The sequence below is a fragment of the Onychomys torridus genome, chromosome 4 (genome assembly GCF_903995425.1).
Source record: "Onychomys torridus chromosome 4, mOncTor1.1, whole genome shotgun sequence".
In the NCBI taxonomy this organism is placed as follows: domain Eukaryota; kingdom Metazoa; phylum Chordata; class Mammalia; order Rodentia; family Cricetidae; genus Onychomys; species Onychomys torridus.
The window spans coordinates 109,858,533-109,880,540 of NC_050446.1; the positions used below are offsets into that span (position 1 = coordinate 109,858,533).

General features: G+C 39.9%; 1 protein-coding gene across 2 annotated transcripts in view; it reads left to right on the plus strand.

Annotated features, from left to right (window-relative positions):
* The window catches only part of Plcb1 (phospholipase C beta 1), a 696,401-nt gene that overhangs the window by 592,074 nt on the left and 82,319 nt on the right, over nt 1-22,008 (plus strand). For both annotated transcript variants that reach the window (XM_036183929.1, XM_036183928.1), the window contains exons 27-31: nt 990-1,170; nt 17,451-17,527; nt 17,627-17,716; nt 18,486-18,543; nt 19,143-19,229. In XM_036183929.1, the coding sequence (XP_036039822.1) occupies nt 990-1,170; nt 17,451-17,527; nt 17,627-17,716; nt 18,486-18,543; nt 19,143-19,229 (493 nt within the window). The remainder of the gene's footprint in view (nt 1-989; nt 1,171-17,450; nt 17,528-17,626; nt 17,717-18,485; nt 18,544-19,142; nt 19,230-22,008) is intronic.

Here is a 22,008-nt window from a genome sequence, read left to right on the forward strand (position 1 = left end):
GCTCAATCTATGGATTACACAACAGATTTCTTGGAGTCTATTATAAAACAAAGATAAAATAACTTCTATGTCTTTTGAGTTCTTCTAATTTGTTAAATTAACATACACACACAATTATTATTTTGCATCCAGGGCTCAGCATGTAGCTAAAATGGCACTCAAATTCACAATCAACCCGTTTCAGGCTCCTGAATGCTAAGACTATGGGTATTCACATCATACCCATCCTATAATATATCTTATTAAAACTAGTATTACTCACTTCTTTTTTGAAGATGGCTACTAAAAGTTTTAAATGACATGGTAAAATGTCATGTGCATAGCTCACATTGTATTTCTGCAGCACACCACCAACTTTTGATGCAGTTTCTGTCCTTGAACACTGAACTAAACTCTCTAAGCCTCTGAGAAAAGGAAATACAGGTCAGATAATTCTACTTCTCTGATTAAACAAAGCTTGCATGTTTTTCCAAGAGAGCAATGCTTTATCGGGTATCAGATCACCAAATGATTTATTTCTAGTGGCGTTGTAATGGTTTGAACACTTTTTTTATAGAACATGTAGGACATTACCATGTGGTTATTTTTTAGACTGTTCCTCAAAATAGCAAAAGTAAAAAAGTTCTAAAACAAGTAATATCTAAAGATGTGTCAGGAGAAGCGAAGGTCTTGAGGTCCTAGCTATTTCTTCCTGCCACCCATCTTCCTCATCCACAAGTAGACTCTACATGTTTCTCAAAGTAGTCACTAGGCATTGTGTTCATTACATCATTTCTCACTCATCCATCATCTCCCCTGAGCACTCCATATAATGTGAAGAGCAATTTACTCAAAGACAGTTTTCTATCTGGATGTGGGAGTCTCACCTTCTCCTTCTAGTGGCTTTGTCTCTTCCCAAGACCAGTGACCCTGAGAGGAGTCATTCCAGAACCTTCCAAGCACCTGTTACCACCTGCTTAGTTCCTGAGCTAAGCTCTGTGTCTTTGCAGATCTGAACCCAGCAGCCCTGACCATGGCTCATCTGCCATTGAGCAAGACCTTGCTGCCCTGGATGCAGAGATGACCCAGAAGTTAATAGACTTGAAGGACAAGCAGCAGCAGCAGCTGCTTAATCTTCGGCAAGAGCAGTATTACAGTGAGAAGTACCAGAAGCGAGAGCACATTAAACTGGTAAGCCGAGGAGCATGGGCTGTGTTTGTGCAGCTGCAGGGCTTTTTGGAGGAGCAAATGTTTGCAGCTCTCAGATGACTCAGAGGGCACAGTGTAGAAGTGAATGGCACCAGCATGGCGAATACAGAGGCCACTCTCAATGCCCACCACACTAACACTTCCCACATGTTTGATAAGTTCCTCTGTTCCCTCCATGGAGCTATGTTTTGTTTTGTTTTGTTTTTCCCTTTCATCGCTTATTTTTGGATGTCAGGTTATCTCAGTTTCCAGGGTTCTTTGGGATGGTACAAGGAAGTAAATTTTTTTTTTCAAAAATGAAGCATGTGCTACAAGTAAGTTTTCATTTCTACTTGTGAATATCACCAAGTTTTTCATGAACAAACACAACAAAGCTCTATGCTGCCCACTGTCCTGTTCTTCCTTCAAAGCCTCAAGGCTACCTGTGAAAGCAAAAGACACCCTCTTTGTTAGTGACAAGGTGTGCCTGCCAAAATATTTTCTCATGGATTCTGAAATTCTTGATACTGTTTTTGATGCTTTAATAAATGATAGAGATATTTGACCTTTAATCACACACATAGACACACACAAAGTGAATTCCATAATAAAATTCTAGCTTTGAAAACAAGCAATTGCCAAAAACAAAAGGAATGAATAACCTTGACCAAAATGAGTAGTATATTGAGTAGATAGAATGATCATCTCTTTGCTATGAGTCTGTACAAGTAAGGAGATTCACTGGGAATGAAAAGACAGATATGGAAGTAAAGCAACCAATCCACAGGAGTCTGTTTAAGAAGTATTAGGGAAATTTATTAAGATAAGTTGAGGAAATAGACTCACAAACACAGAACGGAGTAGACAGGTGAAGTACTCCTCTGATCTGACCCGGAGCAAATCCACCCAGCAGGCAGGAACAGAGAGAAGGGGCATTTGACCCTTCTACCTCTCCTTTAAAAAGTCACGTACAGTGGCAGGAAGCACCGCCTCCTTTGGGCCCTATAGCCCAAGGTTATAGGCGGAGCAAATACCACTACATGGGAGGAAGAAAATCTTTGCCAATTATACATCTAAGAGCAAATTAGAATCTATAAAGAAGTGCCCAGTTTCAACACCAGAAAAACAAGTCATCCAACCAGTGAATGGGCAAATGCATTGAGTAGGTAATTTTCAAAAGAAGATATATAAGTGACCAATGATTTTTTTTTTAATGTTCAACATCCTTAGCTGTCAAGGAAATGCAAATTAAAACTACTTTGAGATTCTGTTTTACCCAGGTCAGAATGGCTAGCATCACAAATAACAGCAAATACCAGTGAGGATGTGGGAAAAGGTAAACTTTCGTGCACTGCTGGGCGAAAGGTAAACCAGTCTAGCCACTATGAACATAAGTATTGAAGCTCTCACAAAACTAAAATTAGGATTACCACATGACTCAGACACCCAGAGTAATCTTAAGTCAACATATTCAGAGACACTTGTACATTTCTATTTATCATTGCCCCATTCACAGCAGTCAGTAGATGGGAACTAGCCAAGGTGTCCATCAGAAAAATGAATAGATAGAGAAAATGTGGTAAATATACAGTGTTAGTAGGCCATAGAGAAGAGTTAAGTTGTTTCACATGCAGGAAAATGGGTATTAGTGGAGATCATCATGTTAAATGAAATAAGCCAGACTCAGAAAGACATATCACATGTGCCATCTCATGTGTCCAGTCTAGATTTAAATATAAATATGTGGCACGAAAACAGAACAGGGACTCTAAAGCAGGAAGGAGAAAGGGAGAGCAAGCAAGGTTAACAGAGAAAGAGGTAAAATACCCTGTTTCTCTCACAGACAGGAGCTGGATGTGTGAATGAGCCACACACATGGATGTGCATGAAAGCAGAGGATACTGTTTGAGATGAAGGAAAGGACCAGCTAGGGGTGGAGAAGAGGGATGGAGAAAGGGAGGAGGATTGAATCTACACAAGACACAATGATACTCGTGTGTGAAGCTGTAGCAATGAAACCCCTTATTTTATATGCTGACCTAAACTATTGAAGAAAAAAGAAAATGTACTGTGTAGTAGGTGACTTGTTATAATGCTTTTGTCCTCTCTCTGGATCTTCCAATATAAAATCAAAAAGTCGGAATCACATGACTAACCTATCTAAATCATATTCTACTTGGCCAGTTATTCTCAGGATCCTCTGGAAGGCTGGTTTAAAACCCAGATGGAGGTCTTGTTCTAAATCCTAGTTCAATGGGCCTTCCAGAGAATAGGCTGTTGCTGATAATCCTGTTCTAAGAACCTTTATTTGAGGTCCTGGAACTTAAATGTGAAGTTCACAGAGATCTTTTAACAAGTTCCACAGTTGCCTTGGTGATGGACTACTGAAATAAAATGGAAGCTGTAAGAGGCTAGACAGATAACTCAAAAGTTCAGAGCACTGACTGGCATTACAGCAGATCTGGATACTGTTCCCAGCACCCACATCGTAGCTTACAACTGCTTGTAACTCCAGTTCCAGAAGATCCAATTCCCTTTCTGAACTCCACTACCACTGCATGCACACAGTGGACAGATACACACTCAAGCACAGACATATACACATAAAAATTGTAAATTATTATTTTTTAAAGATTGAAACAATAAAAGAATGCTTGAGAAGGGACTGGGGAGCTGGGTGGAGAATTGCCTTGAAAGACCCATGGGAGTCAAAGTTCATTTTGATAATAAATGATGACTTGCCTCCAGCTCCAACTACTACCATCTGATCTTCTCCAATAAGCTGTGGCTAAAACTCCAGAATATAACAATGAATGTACTAGCAGTGTATTGAACACTCACTATTGGGCCATATACTATGCTAAGCCATTTATAGGAATCATCATTCTGATTGGTCCTCAAAAAAAAGCACTCATTAGTTTTTGGGATTGTCAGCACATTTTCCATGTGGTGACTTTTCCAAGGTATTCTGACTAGAAAGTGGTCCATCTGTGATTTGAACATTACCCATCTGCCCATAGACTCTCTGCTTCCTAACCACTATATCGATATCTCTCCTACTTCACATAGCATTGTAGGCCAATGCCATGATGAAGGGATTGTTTTGTGTTTATTGCTCATGCAGAGCATGCACAGCCAAATATTTAGTTTTGATGGCTGGGATTCTCTCTCCTTCAAGAACGTTGTCTCACATATCACATAAGATGCACAATTTCAGGATATGCACAGATAAGAACAACTATCATTATAATCAATGTCATAATTTTTATCACCTCAAAAGGAGAAATCTACTTCATTCATGGAGTCATTAAATACTTATTAGTATTGCTATTTGCTAATTAAACATTCCAAACAAATATTGGATAAAAATGGCAACAACAATCCTAGCCCTTCTGGAGCTAACCTTCTACCAGGGAGGCATAGATCATAAATACAATGAGTTAGCAATATATTTTGTATATTAAGTAGCAAGAAGGGATCGTGAGAAAGATGATATTAGTACTGGGGGAAAAGATGTTCATGGCTGGAGAAGAGTGAACAATGTGCCTAGAAATTTTAAAGAGACTTGTCATGGAAAGACTGGCATACTGATTGATGAGGCAACATTTGAGTCAGGAGCTGAAGGGTTGGTCCAGGCACACACATGGAAGAGAGCTTTTCTAGAAAGAAGATGTGGCATGTAAAGTATCTGGGTCTTGAAAGAATAGCAGAATGGCTCCATGTTGGGAAGGTTACACAGTATTGAATAAGACAGATGGGATACAGGGGAGGGAACACAGATCTGGGATTTCGGGGACTCCATCTCTTGTGTGTTGTCCTCAGAACAGGATAGGTGCTGTCAGAGGGTATGGGAGATACCACATGGAGGAACCACACTGTAGAATGTGGAAACCAGTTGAGCCCTGTTTGCTGTGGGGTAGGAAGAACCGAAATCCTGGGAGAAGTGGAATGCTAGAATACATGTGTTCACTCCCTTCTACTGAAGAAAGAAAACACATATGCTGTTGAACTAGAGTAAAACAAACATATGTATATGTATCCATTTCAACATGGCCCTGTCAGGTCAAATGTTAAGCAACCATCTCAAAACGCTCACTTCACCACAGTGTTTGTGAGCTGGGAGTTCGGGTAAACCACTTACGAAGGCTTTTGTTAAGAAGGCTAAGACCCAGACTCCACAGATTTGGAAGCTCACAGCTTATTTCACGGCCATTTGGCTTCCACAGTTCACACTCCATCACCCTGCTTCCAACATGAATAGCACACTTTTCAATTCTAAATGTAATGACTGGAGATTGGGCTGCCCAAGAGCCTCTGACTGAAAGCTGGCCAGAGTGACAGTTTTGATTTTTTTTTAAATCTTTGGTGGTGAGTCTGAATGATGGGTGGGTTACCCAAGCTAAATTAGACAAATTCAAGTGTAATTAAAAAGTCATCAGGCCCCAGGTAAAAGGGTCATAAGGAAATTTAAACAGAGTTATTTCATCTCCTAAAATGGCTTTGGGGTTAGAATTGCTTGGGTTTTACAGTTCAGAGATTAAGAGGCCATGACATCAATAAATTCCTAAACAAATGTTCACTAAAAATAATAACATTAGCACAACATTCTGATAGATGCCAAAGACAAAATTAAATAAAGTACACTTAAGGAGTGTGTGACATAGAATTTCACTGTGCAAGGAGGTCCAGCCACAAGGAATTCTATGGAAATACTCAAAGTAGAAAATCTGAGAGGGAAAAGTACATTGTCATTAAATGAACCTGCCTTCCTAGGGGTGGTTTCTTTCCTTTTTTTTGTAGTAATTTTTTTTATTAATTAAATTTATTCATTTATTTTATTTCCAGACCACAGTTTCTTCTTCCTCCTTTCCTCCCATAACCTCATCCCCCAAATCCACACCTCCTTAGAAAGGGGCAGGCCTCCCATGGGCTTCAACAAAGCATGGCATATCAAGTTGAGGTCAGACCAAGCTCCTCCCCTGTACTAAGGCTAGGCTAGGTGACTCAGTATGAGGAATAGGTTCTTGGAAGCAGCCAAAGTGTCAGGGATAGGCCCTGCTTCTACCACTAAAAGTTGCACATGTACATCAAGCTACATAACTGTTACACATATGTAGAGGACCTAGGTCAGTTTGATGTAGGCTCTTCAGCTAGAGTATGTGAGCTCCTATGAACCTAGGTTAGTTGTTTCTGTGGGTTCCCCTGTGATGACCTTGACCCTTCCCCTAGCTTGTACAAATCCCTTCTCCCTCTCTTCAACAGGATTCGCCAAGCTCTGCCCAGTGCTTAGCTGTGGATCTCTGCATTTGTTTCCATATTGTGTAGTTGGAGATCTTCTCTCCAGGTGCCACCAAGCCCCCGTGGTCCGACAACCCACATATAAAATAATCACTCAGATGTTTATATTATTTATAAACTGTATGGCCATGGCAGGTTTCTTGTTATCTACTTCTTCTATCTTAAGTTAACCCATTTCTATTAATCTATAACTTGCCATGTGGCTTGTGGCTTACCTGTACCTTACATCTCCCTTGTCATGGTGGTGGCTGGCAGTGTCTCTCTCACCCAGCCTTCCTGTTTCCAGAATTCTCTTCTCTGCTTGTCCCGCCTACACTTCCTGCCTGGCTACTGGCCAATCAGCATTTTATTTACTCAGAGCGATATCCACAGCAATACTGGATGAAGGCTCTCTGATGACAGTTGGGGTAGTCACTAGTCTGAAGCCAATTCAGGCTACCTCTCCACTATTGCTAGGAGTCTTAGCTGGGGTCATCCTTGTAGATTCATGAATTTCCCTTGCACTAGGTTTCTACCTGACCCCAAATGCTCCCCAATCAAGATATCTCTTTCATTATTCTCCCCACTCCATCAGCCCCAACCAAATCAAACCCTCATGTTCCCATCTCTGCTGGCCCCTAGTTTACCAAGGAGATCTCTTCTATTTCCCCTTCCCAGGGAAATTCCTGTGTCACTAGTGGTGGTTTCTTAGCCAGGTCTTCGACTTACTAATTTGATTAGCTCTGATTTTTTCCTATTTAGAAACTAGAATATATATTTATTTATATTTTTATTTAAATGTTTTTCATACAATGTATTTTGATCATATTCTTTTCCTTCCCCCAACTTCTTCAATACCCTACCCACTACCCTACCCATACAACTTTCTCTCAGAAAACCACCCAAACTCCAAAAATAAAAAAACACCCCAAAATCAAAGGAAAAAAATAAGACAAAAACAGACAAAGACAAGACAAAAAGTATCCACACAAGAAAATGGAGTCTATTTTGTCTTCTCCAACTACTCCTGGGCAACCATTCCTTTCCCTTTCCAGCAAGTAGCAACTACAACTGGCTTCTCGGTTAGAGGAAGGTCTTTGTGTCTACTTGCCCTTCTCAGTGCTGAGATTTTGTTTGGTTTGAACCTATGTAGTCTTATGCATGCTGCCAGTCTTCACGAACCATGACATTGTATGTACATCAGTCCTGTAATATCAAGAAGACACTTTTTCTTGGAGTCCTCCACCACTCTGGCTCTCACACTCTTTCCCCCTCCTATTTAGTATAGATCCACGAGCCTTGAGGAAAGGGATTTGTCAAAGACATCCTATTTAGGGTTGAGTGGTTCAGAGTCTCTCACTCTCTTTCCATTGTTCAGTTATGGGTCTCTGTGTTAATTACCATCAACTGCAAGAAGCAGAAGCTTCTCTGTTAAGAGTTAAGTGATAAGCCGGGTGGCAGTGGTACATGCCTTTGATCCCAGCACTCAGGAGGCAGAGGTAGGAGGATCTCTACAGAGTGAGGTCCAGGACAGGCCCCAAAACTACACAGAGAAACCCTGTCTCAAAAAAATTAAATTTAAAAAAAAAGGAGTTAATTGATACTCTGATCTATAGATATATAGAGTTATGTCATTAGTGGTCTTTTTTTTTCCCTATTATCCTTTTAAAAGAATAGTAGTAGATTTTCAGCTAGGACCTATAATCTATCAAGTCTTAGGGTTTGGACACTTTACATATTAGGTATGGGTTCCATATCATGAAATGGGCCTTAAATCTAATCAAAAGTGCTTGATTACTCCTATAACATTAGTGTCACTACTGCACAAGTATACCTACAAACCCTGTGTTTTGTAGCTGGACAATATCAATGATTAGTTTTCTTTTCTGATATCAGTACCTTCCAGTACCATGAATGCTAATTAATCATTAGGGTTAAGCTTCTAATTTGGCACCAGCTTAGTTTCTCTGTGGTCAATGACATAAGTAAGTTGTGTCTTCAGCAATGGGGCCTTACTATCAGGTTGTGGAGAGTAACCAATAGCCTTAGCTACAGCCTGTGATGTCTGAGGGTGGGGTCTATAGATCCCAATGACTCAACAAGATGTAGCTCATTCCTGGTAGAGGAGGTTTTACTTGGTGGCATAAGATGTCTGGTTGTCTAGTTGGGGCATTGTTCCCCCCATTATATGATGTCTCCATTTAAATTTCATATATATGTATGTGTATATGTGTTTTAGAAAGCTTCTAGGTGTCCATGTGGCGTTTAATGTTAGTTGTCTCTCCCCATATTCCCTCCTCTACTCTGCCCTTCCATCTCCCTCTCCATTTGATCTTCCCATTTTAGTTTCTCCTTTATCTCTTTATAACATTATGTTCTATTTACCTTTCCTTCAAATGTCCCCTCCTCCCCACTGGTTCTTTATTAGCTACCTAACATCTGCTGAAAGTTTCTCAAGAGTTCCTAACTTCTTTTTTATTATGTTGGTTAAGCCAAGTCATATAACTTGGCAATGGTTAGAGACACAGACTCTATGTTGTTTTGAGTAGGTGTAAAGCACAATATAAAGTGTGAAGGCAGGAAAAGGTAGAGAATCAGAGCTAACTTTAGAAAAAAAAAAAATGTGTGCACGTCCCTCATAGTTTGCATGTTAGATTTAATAGAACAATTATTCATGGAAATTTAACCATGTGGCTAGAATATGGTAGTAATTCTTTACCAAAGATAATTTGCATAGGATTGAGGAAAGGAGAAATGGCTTCTGTTTTCATATATGTACCTTTTAATAAAACTATTTCACCTCCTTATTGTCTGTATCACCACTTCTAAAACAAGAGGTTTATACAAGAATTCTCAGAAAGTCTGCTTTGACTAAGATGTTAATTTCTCTACTTTCCCCTATATCATAGGATGTAGAAATGCCTCACCTCCCACAGATATTAAAATAATAATTAGGATGTTTAGTTTAAAGCAACAAATTGTTCAACCTTTGTTTTTCTTCTTTCTTCTTCTGTACACAATGTATATTGTCTTGATGTCTTTTAAATGTTGCTAATGACTATTTAAGAAAGATTAAAGAAAATAACAATGAATAACAAAACCTAAAGGCAAATCAGGGAATGAACAGCTTTTGTTTGCATCAGTATAAAGCAGCTTGAGGAGAAAGACATTCTGATGTAAGGAAAATTTCAAAGTAAAATCCACCTGTGGGGCCTTTTAGCTTGAGCATCCTGAAATTTCAGGAATTACTGCATTTCTTCTGGCAAATGAAGGATGCTGAAATGATATGTTTTGCATTTAGAAAAGGAATGACTGACATTATGTTTATCTCCATGGACAGCTTCCCTGGGCCTGCCTTCCAAATGGACCATAGAACCCATGATTTATAAGCAAGTTACAAATAAGACAAACACTGTCTATTCTAGTCAGACTTATATTGCTAATTATCTGAAAACATCTATTTGCAATAATGGTTGTTTCAAGCAACTAGTATTTATTTCATTTATTCTGAAGTAAGTGGCCACTGTGGCTTTCAAAATCATAAGGCCCAAAGAGCTGCAATGACACAAGCCACCATGTGTCACTTAGGCTGCAAAGCAGACCACGGCTCCTTGCACCAAACTTATTGGTTTATAAATAGTTTTGTGGCCTCATAGAAGGCTAGCAGACGTATCTTCAAGGAAGCATATCATACTGTTCCATTCACATCTCCCAAAAGTGAAAGAAGGCAATTAATGTGGCATAATTTCAGAGTGAAAAATAATTTAAAATGTTAGGAGTTCGTTGGATGAAACTCTTTACAATAAATAAGAGTGTTGGCCAGATTTTCAATTTTATTTCTTTCTGAATAACAGAAATTTAATCTAAGGATCATGTAAATATTTAAGTCCAAACTGAGGGTCTAGGTCCAGTTCAGTGGTCGAGCACTTGGTTGTCATGTATGAGTACCTGGTTTTAATCCTAAGAACTGCAATAAACAACACCAAAGCATTTAGATTCAAGTGCGTAGGTATAAATTAACTTGAGTTATGGAAAAATATACATATATATAAATAAGTAATGATTGCATAGGTAGGAAAAACTGACTGTTTTAAAGAATAATCAAGATGACTACCTTTTCATCCAAAACTTTCTTCTCTGAGATGAGAATGAAATTAATGAAGAAAATCAGCTCTCTGTGGACAGGGCCCCTTTTGCTCATAATAAGACTATATGCTGTAGATGTTCAGCAAGGAGTTGCTGAATACAGGAATGAAAATTTCTCAACTCCTGTGGCCAAGACACCCCAGAGTAAACATCTACCATGTCTTCAAGTTGTCATGTTGTGTTTGGCCTTTGGATCACTAAATAATTAACATACATTGTATATTCCTTCTTTGTAGAAGTTGAACAGTTCACAGGGAAAAGTCACTAGAGGGGCTTTGATGCTCACCAAGAACTAATGAAAGAGATACTTCTCAGGGAGTTGGTGAAGAAGGAAGGGCCCTGTATGTTGACGCTGTGTTTTGTCCATTTTCTCAACCGTCCTTCTCAGAGAGACTACAAATATGATCATTTCTGGCCGCACATCTTTTATTCTCTTTGATTCAGCATCAGGAATTCATTTTCTTCTGTGGAAAATTTTTCCCTTCCTCCAGTGACTAAACCAATTGAAATTTAGTTCAGAGCTGAAAACAAGCATGAAATTCTATTCTCAGGGGACTTTAGTTTTTTTTTTTTTTGGTTTGGTTTTGGTTTTTGAGTCTTTAAATTGTTTGGACATTTATCTAGGGGATTGTCATGAATAGTAAACAAATAAACAAAGTGAAAAAGATGTGTATTACTTTGAGGAAAGAAGAATTATATCAAAGTTAAACTTAAACATCATTTGCAGAATTCCAGATTACCCATGTGTACTCTTGGTTCATTTCATAGGAAATCTTTAAATCTTTGTTCATTCCTACCTATAAATTGTTCATTCCTGGTTAGGCTTGTAACTAACATACTTAATTACAAAACTTAATGCCCTCTGTTCTTAGGTCAGTGTTAAAAAGCACTTCAAAAGTGCTTTTGTTACTATGAAAACCATTCCTCAGGGTCATGTGTTCACATCTCACGCAATGAAAACTTTGGACCAAAACTCAAGTTCTTTCTTCTTATTTGTGGAGCCATGGAGAAATTTTTAGGATTTGTTGTTGTTGTTGTTTGTTTGCTTGTTTTTGTCAAGTTTATCCAGATTGCAAGAACTAGAAACTTATATTGGACTAACTTGAGTAATAATATATACTAGAAAAAAATGAGCAGGATACAATCATGTAAGAAGTATAGAAATCTAAGGACGGGAAATAGGCAGAGATCTATCTAGAAACAGCCTCTGGTACTTCCTGTAGCCCACATGTGATTGTTCTCACTTTCCCCCTTTCTCTGTTGTTTCTGGCTAGTATTAGTATCATCTTATTCAGAATGGTAGACAAGACAGGGTTTTATTTATTTCTTCATTGACCTGTAAGTGAATCTTAGGGAAAAGCCTTGCTGGGGTCATATGATTGGCCAGCCATGCTACCTTTAGAGAAGTCACACATGGCTAGAAATCAAGTTATAATTAAATCAATGATCTCCTTAATCGATAACTTTGGCCAAAAAATGGAGGCTGAAGTATAGAGCAGTTCCTATGGGAGCCAAACATGAACCAGAAAGCAGAATAAGCACTTTGAGAGAAATAGTACTGGATAAGAAAGCACAGATAGGCCCTCATCTCTTGATGAGGTAGGAGAGAGACTGTAGCTGAAGTTTTCCTGGTCCTGCCTGGCTCCTGCAGCCCTGCAGCCTCTTGGACCCAAATAAACACATAGAGGCTTATATTAATTAAAACTGCTTGGCCATTAGCTCAGGCCTACCACTGACTAGCTCTTACATTTAAACTAACCCATAATTCTTATTTATGTTTAGCCATGCAGCTTGGTACCTTTTCTCAGTTCTGCCTTCACTATGTCTGGCTGGCGACTACTGACTCAGCCTTCCTGTTCCCAGAATTCTCCTCTCTGCTTATCCCACCTATACTTCCTTCCTGGCTACTGGCCAATCAGCGTTTTATTTATCAACCAAATCAGAACAACACACATCCACAGCATACAGAAAGACATTCCCAGCACTTTCCCTTTTCTTTTTTGCAGAAAGGAAGGTTTTAACTTTAACAAGAGACCCATTGTGCATGCACATATATCATCTCATTTCCAGGCACTAACAAACTTGTGATAGTGCACACACTGCCACCTGGAGCTTAATTGGGCAAACTTTAAATAGAGATAAGAATGGTTGAGGCAGAGCAACACAACCCAAGGTAGCTCTACAGTCATGGGAGTGATCTCTATTTGTGCTGACTTGTTCACATGGGAATATCACTGAAAGAGTAGAATAACTTGAAAAAAAAAGGTGTGCACAAAGGTCTGTGCAGACAGTTCTGGAAGCAAACTACTGCCTTGTTTATTGAGGTATAATGAATGTCAAAAAATAAAATCTACAAGTCGAAAAATATCTGGGGACGGGTCCAGTTAAGTCTTGGAGACATTTTAGAAGGGAAGATATTTGGGCTGGAGTAGAAAAGCCAAAGAAAGACTCCAGACAAGAAAGAGATGCATTCAAGGTAAAGACTGCAGTTTGTAGACATGTGCCAAAGGGTTCCTGTTACCAGAAAGCTATGTGGTATGGAGAAATTTACAGATGTCTGTGATTTGCTGGATGTTTCCTACCCAAGAGGGTAGGTAGGAAAGGCCTTGTACACTTCTGAGCTGAATAATGACTCCTAATAAAAAGGAAAAGTCTTGTCTCCAGGGAGAGAGGAAGCCTCAGCTTACTTCTGAAGATGCTGAGGTGAGGAGGTGGTAAAGCATCCACAGCTAAGGTTGATAAGGAGGTAGGTGCAGATCTGAACTGAACAGAAGCCCCTAAGAAAGCTGAAGGAAGGAATAACTGTGGTAATTACTGTTGACATTGAAGAACAGATTTCTATGTGAGAGTAGTTACCCATTCTATGAAGTTTAAAGTAATTATTCCTAAAATGTGTGCCAAGGCACCCTCAGGCACAACACCAAACTCACAGAGACACTGTGAGATAGTTTTTATTTTTTTATAGAAACAGGAACATCTGTTGGGAATCCTATGCAAATTACTAGCATTAAGTTGTTTGGACCTTACAGCAATTCCTCATTTTTTTTTTTTTTTTTAGCTTAAAAGTATCATTGGAACAAAACATCACTGAGTTTCTAAAGGTTCTGTGAACCAGAAAAATTTAGGAATCTGTGAAATAATTAAAATTCTAAGAACTGAACTGTAAGTTCTGCAACAAAGAGTTTTGAAATCTTAATGAAAGATGAGGTGAATTCCAGTATTTGAAGCAGAAATGATGCAGTGTTTTAGGTTGCTTTCTGTTGCTGTGATAAAACACTGACCAAAGACAACTGGGGAAAGAAAGGGCTTGTTTGTCTGACTTACATGTCCCAAGTCATGGTTCACCGAGGGAAGCCAAGGCAAGAACTCAGAGCAGGAACCTGGAGGTGGGAACTGAAGCAGACACCATGGAAGAATGCTGCTTACTTGCTTGCTCAGTTTTCACTGAGCAGGAGCATCGCTGCCTGCAGTGGACTGGACCCTCTCACATCAATCATTAATCAAGAAAAATGACATACATGCTTGCCTACAGACCAGTCTGGTGGAGGTATTTCCTCAACTGGGATTCCCTCTCCCCAGATGACTCCAGCTTGTGTCAAGTTGACAAAACAAAAAAACAACAAACAAAAACCCACAACAGGTGGTAAGGTTGAGGAAGTGAGAAGGGGGGGTCACTGAAGTGTGGGAATCACTTGTCTTTCTTCATTTGTTCTATTTGTTTGCCTTGTGTTTTGTTTTGTGAGACAAAGTCTCACTGTATGCCCAGGCTGCCCTTGAATGGCTGACCCTCTGTCTTCAGATTGCTGGGATTAAAGGCACAAAGCAACAAATGGACTCTCTTATCCAATTTAGAACCAGAACGGAGGAGAGTAAAAGACAGAACAAGATTCATGGGAGGATAGATAGAAATGTGGTTTTTTGCATAGAGGGAGTTTATCCCACACAGACAGGACATTTCAGAGAAGAACATGAAATGCTTTTTCAGGTAGAGAAGACATGAGGGGAAGCAAAGAAATGTTATTTGGGATAAAAAGACAAACCAAATTACGGACCTATGATATGGGATATGGTCTGTCAAAAAATTGTGTGTATCTTCCCAGAGCTGTCTAAACCACCCTGGGTACAAAGATGAGGACATTGAGTTTGAAGTAATGAAGAGAGCACAGGCAAAGTTCCAAAGACCTTGAGACAGAGGCCAGACAAACTGAAATGGCCTCTTTAATGATGTCAGCGTCTTCCTCAACAGTCCAGACAGGGCTTCTCAAATTCCAAGGTGCACATTTTGTCTTGGGAATCTCGAGGAAGTGCAGAGCCTGAATTATTGTTCTAGTGGAGGGCCTGAGAGTTTTCATTTCTAATGTGTGTCCTTGTCATGCTGGAGCTGCTGATCCTAAGACATGAGTAACAAGAACAATCCAGATGAGTCATCAGGCAGGCTTCTAGAACAGTGCCAGGTCTATAAGTAGGTGCTTGATCAATATCTGTTGGGTTTGGGCTGAAATGAATAGTTCCCCACTCAGTGGGAACAACAAAAAGCAAGTTCACAGTGTCTGAGGATGAAGAGCCAGGGGAAGTTTGGGAGACTGTGGTACAGCCATGTTTAAGGACTTACCCCAAATTCAAGTAAATATCAGAACTGAGTGGGTGCAAAGCCCAGGGGTCTCTAGTTTAGTGACTTTGTTGGCTGATTGCCAAAGTGCTAAGGGTGAGGAGAATAGGTAGGAAGAAAGCCAAAAATGTCAGCAGATGGTGAAATAATCCAGAAAATAAAGTATTCTGGGATCATGTGGATGAGAGATGAAAATGTAGAAAGGGAAGTGTGATTGCTGTCAAATTCAAATGGGTGCCTTGATACCTCAGGGACTACCAAAGCATCCATACTCCCTGGGAAGGTTATGAAAATACTCATTCTCAGGCCCAGACACCAGATACCTACAGTCCACAAGCCCAGGAACAAGGCCTTGCAATCTGCATTCTTCAGAAGTCTCCCCAAGAGAATCTGATGTTCCAAAGTTGAGAATCTCTTGAGTAATTTCTATGAAACATTTGGGCAAATGGAACAGGAAAAAGGTCTCTATGGAAAGGAGTGAAGTAGTCAGCTGACACTTTGTGGGGGTCCCTATGGAAAAAAAACAACAGTGTTTTACATCTGGACAGTTTGATAAATGGCACCGATTGAAGCATGATTTCCTCAACTGTGGCAGCCATGCTGAGGCAGTCTTTTCCAAATGATGAAACAGGCATTCTGTGGCCCACATCCTCCTTGATAGCTATTCAGATCTAACCCACTTTACATACAAATGCTCCAACTTCCATGTTTGTCATGAGTGAACATGGATCTCTCTAAGCTGCTGAAATCAATGCTGGGATTACAGACAGGAATGGCCATGTCTGCCTTTTGCTAGCAGAGCAGGAGTTCTACCTACTGAGTAGTGTGTGTGTGTGTGTGTGTGTGTGTGTGTGTGTGTGTGTGTGTGTGTGTGTGTGTTTTCAAGACAAGATTTCTCTTTGTAGCCCTGCCTGTCCTGGGACTCACTCTGTAGACCAGGCTGGCCTCAAACTCACAGAGATCTGCCTGCCTCTGCCTCCCCAGGGCTGGGATTAAAGGTGTGTGCCACCACTGCCTAGCTCAAAGGACTTAAAAAAAAAAAAAACAAAAAACAAAAAAAAAACTTCTGAAAACCACAATGGAGAGCAGCATCAAACAGAGGTGAAGACCCTGGATGTGGAGCCTGTCTGAATTTATTTTCAACATTTAGGGTGTTCTGAATATTATAAACAATTTGTATTTAAAGTACACAGAAGGGTATGTGAATATTACCAGTGCTACACCATTTAGCTCAAGTCGTCCATGGATTTAGATAAATGTGAAGGATTCCAAGACCAATCCTCCATGGATCTTGAGGGAAGACTGACTTTTTATTATGATAAATACTACTTCTACAGCACTAGTCAGCTCATCTTGCTCTGTATATTTTGGGGAAGAAAATCTTCACCTTGGAAACAGAAGTGGGGCCTCTCGAAGGAAGTCCATGCCCTATAGTTTATGCTCCGGTAAAAGAGTTGAAGCCTATTGCCCCACCCACCTGAGGTTCTACAGACTCTTGGGGTGGAATAAGGAGTGAGGGTTGATTGACATGAAAATTGACTTTCATGTAATTGACAAGTATTCATTGGGCATGTTGAGAACCATATGGAATACAAAGGATACAAAGATGCAGTTGCTACTGTCCTGAATCTTGGTTTGATAAGAAAGTGGATGCAGAACAATACTGTTGTTCCATTCACACAACCCAAGCTTCAACAACAGCACAGAAAAGCACTCCTGGTGTTCTTTATATCAACTGAAGTTACCCCGGCAAGGACACTACATCTGTTTCTGAGATGGGTAACTGATGGCATCTTCAAAGCAAGTCAACAAGACCAAAAAATACAGCCAGAAACCAGAATTCTACTGCACTGCTTTTTATAACTTCCATTTACATCGTACTTATTATTTTATTTAAGCTTCACACTACCTGCCCGAGGTAAATGTAGCAATGATTTAATTATAATCAAGAAAATGTTAGTTCAGAAAAGGTAGAGTTTTGGCCCAAATCATACCTTTAAAGCTTATTATCCCTCATCTATATCCCTAGTCCCCAATTACTACTTTTTATATGTTACAGAGTAGAGGTAGAAACCTTTAAAACCATGTCCTCCTTGCCAAAGTTAGATAGATTCTGGTGACCCCAACAGCAGCTCGGTGTCCACCACAGATTGCCTGACTCCATGTGCTAGTGTTTGGGGTGGGAAGGGCAGGGATGGGAGCCTGTATCTGTGATCCTGGAAAACACCAAACTGGCATTTTCTCTCTTCAGCTTATCCAGAAGTTGACAGATGTTGCCGAAGAGTGTCAGAACAATCAGTTAAAGAAGCTCAAGGAAATCTGCGAAAAGTAAGCCTGCATTCTCTCCCACTTGTCCTGAATAGAAGTGAGTGCATGGGTTCCAGACTGCTATTGGGTTTGTCTGATTTTCCCCCTTTGTAACCTCAGAGAGAAGAAAGAATTAAAGAAGAAGATGGATAAAAAGAGGCAGGAGAAGATAACAGAAGCCAAGTCGAAAGACAAAAGCCAGATGGAAGAGTGAGTGGAAAGTAGACCCCTCCCTAACTGGAATGATGAACTGTTGTTCTCTGATAGAGAACCAGTGTCTTGACCAAAGGCCCACTGGTAAAGTTTCTGTACTACCACATGATCCCTGCCTTAGTCATTGTTTTACTGCTGCTGAGACACCATGACCGAAGCAACTCTTATAAAAGGAAGAATTGGGGGCTTGCTTACAGCATCAGAGTGTTAGTCCAGTATCATCATGGCAGGAGTATGGCTTCACTCCAGGTATTAGAGCAGCAGCTAAGAGCTATATCCTGATTGGCAAGGAGAGAGAGAGAGAGAGAGAGAGAGAGAGAGAGAGAGAGAGAGAGAGAGAGAGAGACCCAAGTTTGGGCTTTTGAAACCTCAAAGTCCATCCCCAGTGACACACTTTTTTCAACAATGCCACACCTCCTAATCCTTCTAATCCTATGATTTTCACTCTTTGGTGACTAAGCCTGTGAGCCTATGCAGGCCAGTCTCCACACCACTACAATCTCCACTGTAACGTTTTTTACAGTAAGCTCTCAAACAGGGTCACTCTGGGCCTTTTAGAAAAAAATATGAAGAGATCCCTTTTGGGAAATGGCTAAATACCCATTCCCCAAGTTGTTAGACAACCTTGGGAACATCTAATAAAAACAGGGCCTATGCCTGGAGACACATACCACCACTGCCCCCACATACTGTGCATTGACAGTAAAAGCATAGAAGTCTGGAATTGCAGCTGGGTTGATATAATCTGTGGCTCGTTTCCATTTAGGGAGAAGACAGAGATGATCCGGTCATACATCCAGGAGGTGGTGCAGTACATCAAGAGGGTATGTCTGTCTGTGCACCTCTGTCTCCTTTGCAACCGCCAGGCTCATTGTGAACTTCTAGGAGGAGAGCTGTGCCTTGTTGTGTCCACTTGTCACCGGCACTCAGCTGCTTTATGATAACCCATAAAAGTGCACATGATCTGGCTATTGAGAAGTGCATGTAGAAAAGAGCTAAATAAAAGGACTATAAAACTGGATGGGGATGAATCACTGCCCAACTTATGAACCCTAAAAATGTGACCCAAAAGGGAGTTCCCAAAAGATCCCTTCATTGTTACTAACAATGATAACAGTGATAAAGATGACACCCACATCCAGGTCAGTCTTTAAGCTTTTAGAAAATTTGTGTTATGGAAATTTTCAGACATAAACAAAAATGTGTGTCTACCCATCACCACCCTGCACTGCCCTGGGTTCCCCTTACCTAGCTTCAAAGGGCAGTTCTTTCCTGGAATACCAGATAACTGATGCTGTAGACTTGAAAAACTTTGGTGTTTTTTTTTTGTTGTTGTTTTGCTTTGTTTCTTGTAACATACATAAAAGCTTTATTTCTTTGTTTGGTTCTTAATATGACTTTTCTTCTGGTAACTTTCTTACAGTTAGAGGAAGCACAGAGTAAAAGACAGGAAAAACTCGTGGAGAAACACAAGGAGGTCCGCCAGCAGATCCTAGATGAAAAGCCCAAGGTAAATAATACTGGACATCTGTACACCCTTGGCTCATTTGCTTTCTATGCAGTAAAAATAGCATCTCCTGGTTTACATAAGCACCTTGCACAACTTCTCAGGTCAATCCTTGTGTGTGAAACTCATCTTTTTTTGTGGTAGTAACAATATAGCAATATTCTGCAAGTATTCATCACCAACTGGCATTATCTAAAAAGTATGAGTGTGTGGAACCCTCTCCACAGATGTGGTTTTCAGCTAGTCTGATAAGTGGCTTGGGCAAGGGATTTTTAATCTAACTAACCAACTTCATCTTGTAATGCTGTGATATCCAATTTTGCCCAGCAGAGGACACCCTTCACCAAGATGGCCATGATCTTGACCCAACAAAATCTTTCATAAACCAGGAGGGGAAAAAAAAAAGACATTTCTTTGCCCCTATAAGCAACAGCTCATCAGTGCTGCCCTTTACATTTTTATTGTAGCTCAGAGTGTAGTTCAGTACTACTGAGAGTGCTCGGCATGTACAAGGTTCTGGGTTCAATCGAAAACAATAAATCAGAGCGGATTGTGCTTGTGGCTTGTTGAAATTAGTTGGCTATAGACATCAAGTTGAATGAACTATCTGTAAATCAAGTATTTGTGGGTTAGCCAACAGCATTCAGTTCTAGAACGTTCTATCCATTTTCATTTATTGCTGGATGTTTTTCTCTGTTTAAAAAAAAATGTGCTTTTTAGGTTTGCCTGCCTTTTAAGCTACAGTTGAAAATACAGATTCTGGAAAGTATTGCCATTCCATCTAAGTGCTTATTGAATCTGCGGAACTCAAGTGTTAGGTTTATTTACTTGTATTTATTGTTCCCTAGTCTGCTTCGGAGAGGTTCTTCATACCTAGCTCTAAATATATTTTCTGAATTATTTTTGTTCTTCATCCTTTATGTTTATTATATATGATAGTCACTTAATATTTGTTATCTTTACAGATTTAGGGCTTAGCCATATAAATCCTCGAGCAAGAATTGATAGTTTGTATGTTGTTAATTCTTAAGTTTCTCCTATTAGCATCCAATTCAGAAAAGCTTAGCCAGTGCTGCTTATTCCAGTACAGTGAGATTCAGTTTAGTGTAACTTTAGAAATTGCCACACAGTAGTCTCCCTTTATATTGCTAGTCTCACTTCCTTGAGTTTCATTGCCCACAGCCATTCATGGTCTAAAAGTATTAAGTGGGAAATTCACAGAGTGAACAGTTCATGATGTCCTAAATTGCACAACTTTGCAGCCAACTGATGAAACCTCACAGCACTGTTTCAGCCACTCTGGGTGTGCACTGTCCCTCTGGCCGGCACAGCCCACAGTAGCGCTCTCTGATGCTAGATTCGCTATCTGGTGTCACAGTGTTTGTGACCCCTTTTTACTTTATAATGGCTCCAAAGCACAAGAGTAATGATGCTAAGGAGTCCCTGAGCTGAGGACATTAAATGGCAGATTAGCTTTGGCATTTTGTGGCTTCAGGGCATATTGGGGAGGGGGCACTGTATTTTCTCTCCAGAATCTATCTTACTCATGTGCTCCAGATTTGACTAAAATTTAAGAAAAATATGAATTAGCCAGAAGTATGTATATTCAGACACATACATTTTCAAGCTCAGCATCTACTGTTGGATTTGTCATCACTTTCTATCCTGGTGTAATAAAATTTGCCTATGGTGAGCTTCATAGCCAGTTTTAGACCTCTAAGAGCCCTTCGGACAACTACCGTTACTTTCAGTTTTGTTTGGCTTCTGAGCGTGTGTGTGTGTGTGTGTGTGTGTGTGTGTGTGTGTGTGTGTGTGTGTTGGTTCTACATTGTGAAATATTTAATCATAGATCAAATGCAATGCATATATGTTAAAATTATACAATTTACTTTAAGCAATTTAAGATATTGTATGTATGTTTATTCTTATGTGCGTGTGCATGTGGAGGCCAGAAGATAATTTCTTATATACTAGCCATATTTACTGTTTGAAACGGGCTCACATTAGCCTCAGACTTGCCAAGTAGATGAGGCTGACTGGCTAGAGACTCAGGGGTCCATTTGCCTCTCTCTCCAGTGCTGGGATTATGAGAGTATGGCACTACACATAGATTTGTTTATGTGTGTAAATTGCACAGATTCAGCTCATGTCCTCATGTTGTAAGGGAAGCACTTTACTGATTGAGCTATCTCTCTAGCCCTCATTGTGTGTGTGTGTGTGTGTGTGTGTAAACTCAGATTCCTTCTCCTTCAGCTTCCCCAGTGCCAGGAGTATAGACATATATTATCACACGTATGACTGTCCTATGTCATCATGATTAAAATCAAATTAAGTAAGTGGTTATTAAAGCACCTTAAAGCTTCTTCACTGGATACAACCAAACATTAACGTGACTAATAACCTTTGTCAACTTATCTGTTAGAGTCCAGTTTTCCACAAAATTAAATTAACCTGCCTGGCTTGCTCACATGCATAGATAATCCCATTAACTGGGGGATGGAGACAGAAGACTAAGAGATTATGGCCCATATAGTGAGGCCAGGTTTCTAACTAACTGAATAGATAAATAATTATCTTAAACAGTGACAACTTCATAAGTGGCAATATTACTGTTTGAGTAGTGTCACAATTCTAAGGATGGAGGCACAGTTCTAGGGATACTGTAGGTACTATATTAGTAATTTTTCTGTTGTGATAAAACACCATAACCAAAAGCAACTTGCAGAAGAGTATATTTTGGCTTACTATTACAGAGAGAGAGAGAGAGAGAGAGAGAGAGAGA